The 9890-nt window shown below is 60.7% G+C and overlaps 1 protein-coding gene across 8 annotated transcripts in view; it reads left to right on the forward strand.

Annotated features, from left to right (window-relative positions):
- Positions 1–9890, forward strand: part of TRIM29 (tripartite motif containing 29) — a 45114-nt gene that overhangs the window by 4356 nt on the left and 30868 nt on the right. For all 8 annotated transcript variants that reach the window (XR_001361941.1, XM_014538849.1, XM_014538853.1 and 5 more), the window contains exons 2-4: positions 5708–5803; positions 6512–6745; positions 7428–7626. Coding sequence is in view for 7 of the 8 variants with exons in the window: in XM_014538849.1 (XP_014394335.1) it covers positions 5708–5803; positions 6512–6745; positions 7428–7626 (529 nt within the window). In the remaining variant the exon portion in view is untranslated. The remainder of the gene's footprint in view (positions 1–5707; positions 5804–6511; positions 6746–7427; positions 7627–9890) is intronic.

Consider the following 9890-nt stretch of genomic DNA (forward strand, 5'->3'; position numbering starts at 1 on the left):
AAGGAAGGAAGGAAGGAAGGAAGGAAGGAAGGAAGGAAGGAAGGAAGGAAGGGAGGAAGGAAGGAAGGAAGGGAAAGAAAGATTTCAAGACGTTAGAGACTTCCCTGAAGTTAATCACAGCCGGGGAGAGGCAGCGCTGGCTCAGCCGTTAGTGGGGCGCAGCCCAGGCTGTCCCGTCTCCCCCACTTGCAGGCCCTCCTTGGACTCCCTGAGTCCAGTGGCTTCCAACAGCCGACCTCTGACCCGATGGCCTGATGAATTGTTAGGACACAGATGCCCGGGTGTCCCCCAGGAGGTCCTGGGTCAGGGCTCAGAGCCTGGGGTCTTTGCTGATGTGCTGCCGGGTTGGGAATCCCAGCTCTAGTTCAATGTTACCAGGAGGACACTGAGGCCCGGAGAGGGGTGACTTCCCCGAGGGCCACAGCTGTGGCGCTGGCCTGGCGATGCTCCCCCGCCTTGACCCTCCCCTGTCCTAACACCTGAGGAAGCAGAGGGAGGGGAGCCCCCACGAGGCAGACTAGCCGTGGGCTGTTGGCATGAGTGGAAATGGGGAGCTGAGCATTTCAGGTTGTCATCCGGATAGTCACTGTCGGGGAGTGCAAATTTGGCAACTAATGGCTCCTTTGGCACATGCCTCAGCCAGTGGCCCGTGTGGCTGAGGGCGGTAGGGGCCTGATCTCCAGTCGCCCCTTCCCCGAGGGCATGGGAGTGTCCAGGTGCGTGTCCAGGTGTGTGGGCAGCTGGAGGCTTCCCCAGGTGGGGCACATGCTGAGCCGCTCTCCGCTCTCCAGGAAACCTCTGCTCCCCGAGGCTGGGTGACCCTACACGGCCAGGCCCAGGCATCAGAGCGAGAGGCACCCAGACGAGGGTGGGAGCGGGAACAAAGGAGGCGTCAGGGACAGGCCTGTGCAGGTGAAGGGATGAAATGGGGAGCAGGAGGGAGTCAGGAGGGAGGGACACGGGAGCTGAGGCCCCATCAGACATGACTTTAATCACCTTCCAAGGGAGAGAAGGAGAGAGAGCTGGGGCCTCCGGGGCCATAAGGAGGGTGGGGGCGGGTGCCAAGAGGAAGGGGCAGACTCACCAAACTGCCCCTGTGAGGCGGGAGAGCCTGCGAGCTGAGGCGGCGGAGAGAAGGGGAGGGAAGTCCCGGGACACGGGGACAGCCCAGAGGTCGGGCGGCACAGGACGGAGCCGGGCGTGCTCCTCTTGGTCTCACCCCTTCCAGCTGCGAGGCCTCCGGCGAGCTCGGCCAGCTTTCCAGGCCTGGGTTTCTGCATCTTTGTTTATTTTTTTTTAAGTTAGAAAATTCATAAACATACATTTTTCAGGAAATACAATTATTCAAGTCCTTGATATTTCAATGACCGTTCCACCTCATAAGACCTTCACAACATGTGTTCTTTAAGTCCACACCAAGCCGTGCTGACTCCTCCTCAGGCAACCAGGGCATCTCGCCCATTAAATGCTACAACATGCATTTAGAGTGTAAAGGCACTTGAGCCAAACTACATTAAGTACTTGAACAAATAACTTCCAAACACTTAGAAGACAATAATCTAAAAAAACAACACCTTGAATGATCAAACCCCAAAGAACTAAGCCACTGTAACCTAGCAGGCTGCTAATGGGTCACATGTCCATGTTGAAACAGCACAGAATCGTCAATGACTTTATTTCTCACCTGCAATTTCTAAACATGATGGTGTCTGCACCTTTAACACCCCTTTCTTCGCGGGGGCTTGCCGGTGAGAGGAGACGTGCCGGCACGTAAGGGTGCCCAGAGGTACAATTGTGCCCCTTCTCCCCTCGTGCTGCCGGGAGCCCAGGGCCCAGAGCAGGGGTGTTGACAAGGGGTGCACAGAGGCTGAGTACACTTCCAGGGTCTCACCCCAGAGCTGAGGAGGGGCCGTTCTCGCAGCACAGCCTCCGGTCCAGGTCCCCCCCCCCCCCGAGAGCCGCTGTGTTCTGGGGTCTGGCCCTGCAGCACGTGCTGCGGGAGCAGCGTACAGCGAGCATGTCAGACTCAGAGGCTGACACGGGCCCAGTAAACAAGGTAGAAGTGTGTGTGGCCGCAAACAAACAACAGCTTCAATTTTCATAGAAACGCAGGTTTATTTCGATAGACATGCTGAACACAAAGGGCTGAAATAAATGAGTCATTAACATAAAATAATAGAACACTTTAATAACAATTAATTTGAACATGAACTTACCAGACACTGAATAACCACACAAATTAATAAGCGTAACGCAAATAAACCTATTTTTCTTGTTCTCTGAAAGCGAAATATTTCCTGTTGCGCACACCAAACAAGTCAGTCCAAGACTAATGACATGGCCATCAGCTGCTAAAATATTCGCTGCTAGTGTTAGTGGAGAGAAATGGTGCGCCTGCGCGTAAGGCGCATAAGGGAAATGGATGAAACACGATTATAGTCATCGGTCATTAGCGAACGTTGTAGTTCGTTATTAATAGTTATGTGTGGTGCTCACTTCAGCAGCACATATGCTAAAATGGGAACAATACAGAGAAGATTAGCATGGCCCTGCGCAAGGATGACACGCAAATTGTGAAGCGTTCCATATTTTAAAAAAGAAAAAAAATTATTATGTATAACAGGATACTGCAAAACTTTAGTTATGACATTTTTATTCATACCATTATACTGGCTGGGCCGCAAAAACATTCATGGTGGGCTGCATGCGGCCCACGGGCTGCGAGTTTGACATGCTTGATGTACAGCTTCCTAGCGTCCCAGAGAGATGAGATGGCCTCTGCACCAGCTGATGCTCCCGCCCCGGCTGCGGACAGCACATCCCCACTTCTGCCTCTACCCTTTCACAGTTCAAGGCCAGCCACCCCCCTCCCCAGGGCTGGCAGACACCCCTCTGCACCTCAGCGAGCCCCACAGTCCCGCTCTCCCTCAATTACAGGATGGGCTCCCCGGGGCGGACTCCCTCTGCCCTTGGCCTAGGCTTTTTTTTTTTTTAATAGTTTTTTATTGATGTCAGAGAGGAAGGGAGAGGGAGAGAGAGAAACATCAATGATGAGAGACAATCATGGATCGGCTGCCTCCTGCACACCCCATGCTGGGGGTCGAGCCTGCAGTCCAGGCATGTGCCCTGACTGGGAATCGAACCCTGACCTCCTGGTTCATAGGTCGACGCTCCACCCCTGAGCCATGTGGGCCGGGGGGCCTAGGCTTGTTGACACATTTTCTTAACTTCATCGGACCCTTCTTCCTCTGTGGTCAGTGCCTTCTTCCTGCTCTTGGCCAGTGAGTCCACACTGTCCTTGCCTCACCTGCAGGCCTCGACACAGCCTCGTCCCCCCCTGCCCCCGAGGCCCCGCACCACTGCTCCCTCCAGACACTGGGCTCCTCGGGCCTCTGCCTTCTCTGGTCAAATCGTCTCCCGCTCACCCCTTTTCCCACCTCCATTCTGGTGTCTCCCGTATCCTCCAAGCCTCCACGATCTATTTTGCATCTTTAATCTAAAGAGTGGTCGCCAGCCAGTGGCCTGTGGGCTGCTGATGGCCCGTGAGGTCCGAAAGGCTGGCGACCGCTGCTCTAAAGTGGTGGCCTCCCCGCCTGTCTGTGCACACTTCGCCCTGTGTCCGGGCAGTGTACACATCGCACCTGGAGCCAGTCCACCCACACAGGCTGGCTCACCACAATGTCACCTGACCATGCTGCCCACGGCCCTCGCTCACGGTGCCCCGCTGGCCTGCCTGGCTCACTGTCCATGGAAGGTGCCCTGGCACCTGCTGAGAGCTTCCCTTTCCTGATCCCGGGACCCCACAGCCCCTGGAGGCAGCCCTCTTCCCGCCTCCATGAAAGGTGGGGCGTGTGCACAGGGGAGCTGTGAGGGCCCTGCCTGCAGGTGACAGGGCCTGGATTTGTCTTCCGATGCCAGTCCTGTGCTCTGGGCGGGTCCCTCCTGGATGCCCCAGGCCCAAGGCTGAGTGCACACTGCTCGCACTTTTATTCTCGGCTCTCCTGTCCGTCAGACCTTGTGTGGGGGTGGAGGGGGAGAAACTCAAGGCCAGCTCCTCCATTCCTGAGCCAGCAACAACGCTCAGCGCCGTGGGGCAGGCCTCCCCTGCCCCTTCAGCCTGGGACAGACAGGAATTCTCCAGGGATGGAAAGCCGCCTGGGACGGGCCCCGTCCAACCTCGTGGTCCCTTCCTCCCAGCTCGATCGCCCACCAGGCCCAGACTCCATGGGGCCTCCAGGCCAGGGCTCGGCCGAGCTCCACCCCTGAGAGCATGAGGGTTGAGCCTGCTGTGCATGGGGCTCGGCCTGGGCCCGCTGCCTGGCCTGTGTGAGGCCGCTCCCTGCGCTCTGTCTTCCTGCCCCTGTGTCTGTGGCAGTGGCTTCTCCCCAGCTTTTCTCCAGAGCCCAGCCAAACCCCGCACTCCCCTCCCCTTACTTGCCTCCTCCCGCAACCACGCCCAGCCCTGGTGAGTGTGTCCCTGCCCCGGGTCTCCAGCACATCGCTGGCCGGGCAGGTGCATTCTGAGAGGAACTAGAGTCGCAGCTGGAAAGCCCAGCCCTCGGGCACCCTTTCCAGACCACCCGGGAGCGCTCCCCACCTCGGCCCACGGCCGGTGTCTGCAGTGGTTCCGGCCCAGGTGTGATGTGTGGAGGTCCGTGGCTGCTCGGACTCCAGCCGATAGAGACACATTCCCGGCCGTTTGTGGCGACTTCATGCTCCTAGAGAGATGGCTGCAGAAGGGGTGGCTCTGCATGTAACGCCCAGGGAGGGGGGACCTGGTGCACCCCAGGCTCTCAGGTGCCTGTTCCTTCTGCCTGCCTGCCAGGTGGGGACCGGCCACCTACCCCCGAGCGGGAGGGGCTTGGAGAGCACCCTGGGAAGCCCTCAGGCCCGCCAGCTGCCCGTTGGCTCAGCTGAATGGGGCCGGCCTTGCTCCAAGCCTCCCCTTCTGTCTTGGTTGTAGCTGCTTTTCAAAGTGAGATCTTTTTTCCCAAAGGGAAGGGACGTACGGGTAGGAGAGCTCATGTCCCAGCACATTCCCGATACATCCTCTTCCCAGCGCACCCCCGATCTCAACAGCCTTGATCTCCGCCTGGTCAGGGGCCCCTGGAACCTCTCCTGCTCCCTCTACCCGCCCATCACTGCCTCACACACAAGCCTCTTCCTGCCCAGAATCAAGTTTCTATCTTGTCCACAGGCAGACGGCACCCCCTTGTCCGTGAGCAGGGTCACAGCTGTGCCTGCCCGCCAGCAGCGGGTCTGGCTCCAGCTCGCAGCGCAGGCCCATGTCAGGCCCTGAGAATGTGCCGCCTGCTGTGCCCTGGACACTCCCTGGACTGGGCTGGGTCCCCACCTTCCCGTAGCTCTCCTCCCTCTTCCAATGGCCCCAGGCCCACTGGCAGGAGTAGGGACTCCATACCTGGGCCTCCCTCCTGCTCACCTTGGGTGGAGGGCCTTGCAGAGGCTTAGCCCTGTGAAGACAGGGCTGGGATGCTCGACCCCACAGATCCGGGTTTTTGGAGAGAGTGTTTCTGGATCCTTGGCCACTGGCCCGGTGCCTGGCCTGCGTGAGGTCTGGGTGCGGGTTTGCTGAACGAAGGACTGGATGGGTGAGGAGTAAGCCTGTCGACTTCGCTCCTGGGTGGGCCCACTCCCCACTTCTCCCACCGCCCCCTGACGTCTCCTCCCACCCGGCCCTCCCCTGCAGACAGAGCTGTCCCTGCAGAAGGAGCAGCTGCAGCTCAAGGTCATCGAGCTCGAGGACGAAGCAGACAAGTGGCAGAAGGAGAAGGACCGCATCAAGGTGAGCAGCCCCGGCGCCGCTGCCTCTCCCTTCCCCGGCGGAGGCGGACCTCTGTGGGCGGCCTCAGCCCTACACGGACTCCCCACACTGGGTTTTTTCCCGATTTTCCCACTCCCTTTGGCTATTCGCCAATTCCTCTTCTCAGTCGGGGCCAGGGGTACAAGTGGATCTTACCCATCACCTGACACTCATGTGACATCATTCCAGGACAGACAGACTCTAGAACCACCCACCTTCCAATGTCCCGTTGTCTGCTCAGGCCACCAGCTGCCAAAGGCTTGCCATTCCTGGTTCACTGTGCTGGGGAGGTTAGATGCCCGTGTGCCATGGTCTGAGTCATTGCAGACCACATCTGACCCATGACCCTGCCACATACACATCCATCAGTTCACTTTCTGGTGGTGCTGGGTCCTGGTTGAGGTTCCAGGGAGCACAGCCTGGCTCACGGGCACTCTGGGGCCCGCAGCGTTGCCCACCGGGGCAGGGAGGAACGATGGCGGCGGCGGGGCCACCGGTGGATAAGGAACAGCGGCTGTAAACACTGGTCACCTCCATCGGAACTGGCCTTTCTCCATGAGGCCTCCAGGGAGCTTCTGGGCCAACCAGGCTCTCGGGTGGGAGCGACCGGACTCTGTGCTGGAACCTAAAGGCCCAGGGAGGTGTCAGTGACTGACGCCTCCTCCCTTGGCGCCCTCGCTCCGCCCCCAGAGCTTCACCACCAACGAGAAGGCCATCTTGGAGCAGAGCTTCCGGGAGCTGGTGAGGGACCTGGAGAAGCAGAAGGAGGAGGTGCGGGCCGCGCTGGAGCAGCGGGAGCAGGACGCTGTGGGCCAGGTGAAGGTGATCGTGGACGCCCTGGACCAGCGGGCCCAGGTGCTGCAGGAGGACAAGCAGACCCGGGAGCAGCTGCACAGCATCAGCGACTCGGTGCTCTTCCTGCAGGTGCCAGGAGCCCCACATCCGCCCCTCACCTCTCCCCCGCCTTCTAGGCCTCACTTGTCATCCATCCACCTTCCCAGGCATCCATCACTCATCCATCCACGCTCCAGTCCACCTCTCCCCTTAATTCTCCCACCCAAGCCCTTTCACTGCCTAATCCAAGGGTGGCACCCAGTGCCACCTGGCACCCTTGAGCAGTGCTCCCGCCCAGCAGGAAGGAGCTCTGTGATGGATTCGTGATGCCTGCTTGGGCTGTGGAATTGTGGCAGAGAAGTGTTGCACAGTTGTTGTCCTGGATCTTTTTAAAAAATTTTTTTATTATAGTATATATTTTTATTGATTTCAGAGAGGAAGGGAGAGAGAGAATCATTGATCAGCTGCCTCCTGCACTCCCCCCACTGGGAATTGTGCCCACAACCCAGGCATGTGCCCTGACCAGAATCAAACCCAGGACCCTTCAGTCCACAGGCCGACTCTCTATCCACTGAGCCACACCGGCCAGGGCCAAACTCTTCCATTTCACGGAAGAGAAATGGGCTGTTTAATAGCAGCGCTGGGTCTAGCCCCGGCTCTTCTTGCTCCGGTGTGGAACCTGCCAGCTTCACTGTGACAGCCCTGAGAGGGCTCCCCCACTTCCAAGACTCCTCCCCGCTCCCCCCCTAAGGGCTGCTTTCCCTCCTTGCAGGAATTTGGCGCTTTGATGAGCAATTACTCCCTGCCCCCGCCCCTGCCCAGCTACCGTGTGCTGCTGGAGGGGGAGGGCCTGGGGCAGGCGCTGGGCAACTGCAGGGACGACCTGCTGAACGTGTGCATGCGCCACGTGGAGAAGATGTGCAAGGCCGACCTGAGCCGCAGCTTCATCGAGAGGAGCCACGCGGAGAACGGTGGGTCCCTCGCGGGCGACCCGCGGCCGTGGCACTTTCCTCTCAGTCAGTCCTGGCTGCCTGTGCGGCTGCACCCACCGACGGCCCCTCGTTGTCCCCAGCCACCATTGCACCTGCGGTGTTGGTACTAGGATTCCGGGAGTGCAGTCCCCATTGAACTTGCTGCCAAAGGTAGGCAGCCTCTGCAAGGGGCCTCGGGGCAGGGGCCGCCGGGCCGCCGGCTCCCACATGTCTCCCTGTGGTCACCCGTCAGGCTCGGGCGCTGCATCTGATGCCAGCCCAGTCCAGCAGCTGGGTGGCTGCTGCCCCTTCTTTTTTAAAAACTATTTTATTGATTCAGAGAGGAAGGGAGAGGGAGAGAGAAACATCAATGATGAGAGGGAATCATGGGTCGGCTGCCTCCTGCACGGCCCCCACTGGGGACCGAATCCACGACCCGGGCATGAGCCCTGACTGGGATCGAACCGTGACCTCCTGGTTCGTAAGTCGACGCTCAACCCCTGAGCCACGCCGGGCGGGCTGTGCTGACGCTTGTAAGGCTCTGCAGACCTCAGGAGGTGGGCCTAGAGCCGCACCTGGGCTGGAGAGAGAGCCTGCCCGTCACCTGTGCTGAGTCCTCTGCGCTCAGAGGCTGGGCCGGGCCTGGGGGCCAGCGGGGCCAGCGGGACACAGCATGTCCTGGTGACTCACAGCTCTCCTGACGGCAGCGTCTCTTCTGAATCATGAAACATCAATGATGAGAGGGAATCATGGGTCGGCTGCCTCCTGCACGGCCCCCACTGGGGACCGAATCCACGACCCGGGCATGAGCCCTGACTGGGATCGAACCGTGACCTCCTGGTTCGTAAGTCGACGCTCAACCCCTGAGCCACGCCGGGCGGGCTGTGCTGACGCTTGTAAGGCTCTGCAGACCTCAGGAGGTGGGCCTAGAGCCGCACCTGGGCTGGAGAGAGAGCCTGCCCGTCACCTGTGCTGAGTCCTCTGCGCTCAGAGGCTGGGCCGGGCCTGGGGGCCAGCGGGGCCAGCGGGACACAGCATGTCCTGGTGACTCACAGCTCTCCTGACGGCAGCGTCTCTTCTGAATCATGCTCCACCCACAGAGGCCACTGAATAACCTTCCAGAAAGCCCGACCCTGAGAACTACCCTGCCGAGCCCCGCCCCTCCCCGCACCCCCATCCCAGCCCAGTCGCTTTAGGGCCCGACGCCTGGGCACTTTCCCCACAGCCCCGTCTGGTCCTGGGCCCGGCCCCGGCCTGGGGACACCGCCTGACGAACAGCTTCTGGCCCCAGACACCCGAGGAGGCGCCAGGTGCAGCCTGTGCATTGTGGGGTGTGCAGAGGGGCCAGGCCCAGCGGGGCCCTGCGTGTCTGGGTGGTGGTGGCATCACACGGTGTCCCTCTGAGGACTGGTGAGCCATGGCAGCCAGACGAGCACTTGGCCTCCGCCCGCTCGCCACCCCCAGCATCTGAGCTCCGGGCAGCTGTGGGCGTCTCCCAGGCCAGGGCCGAGGCTCAGGGAGCAGCTTCTCACAGGCAGCCAGCTCTCCGCTCTGACCCACCCCCTCTCATCTCCTCCGAGAAGGGCTGCTGGCGCCACGCGGAGGGCGGGAGCGTGTGGTGGCCACGGCCCCTGGGTGCCCACTTGGGGGAGGTGAAGATGGCCTGATGGGCCCAGGTGGCCTGCCACCCACCCACTGGCCATTACTAGGTCACGGTTGTGTCGGCCACGGCCTCTGTGCAGGTGTGGCCTGTGCCCCCGCGGGTGTGGAGGGGCGGCTCCCGGGAGCAGCGACGGTGCCTCTGACGTCAGCAGCCTGCACCTGTGCCCGGGGCCCTGGCCTCCCCGTTGGTTCTTGTTGCGGCCACAGTGTTGCTGGGAACGTGTTTGGCTGTGGGAGGCGGGGAGACCCTAGTGACCGTCCTCCTGCCTGAGGCCGGCCGCCCACAGGCCAGGGTCTCACTCTGCCGTCAGAGGCCTGCGGGCTGTGGGCACCAGCCATCTTCATCCTGGGCTTGGGGAAGGGCTGAGCCACACCCAGGGGTTGTCATGGATGCCTCCTGCGTGCCAGGGCTGCTGGGCACAGGTGACAGGTGCAGAATGAGGGACGAGCCACTCTTCCCTCCTCTTGCCCGAGATGGAGGCCGCGGGAAGGGCAGGGGAACACGGGAGAGGGAAGGAGTGAGAAGAGGGAGTGGGAAGGAGGGGGCTGGGAGGCAAGCGTGAGCCACACATTGGTTTGGGTTTTGAGGAGTGAGGGGCGGG

This window comes from Myotis brandtii, unplaced genomic scaffold (assembly GCF_000412655.1).
Source record: "Myotis brandtii unplaced genomic scaffold, ASM41265v1 scaffold105, whole genome shotgun sequence".
In the NCBI taxonomy this organism is placed as follows: Eukaryota; Metazoa; Chordata; class Mammalia; order Chiroptera; family Vespertilionidae; genus Myotis; species Myotis brandtii.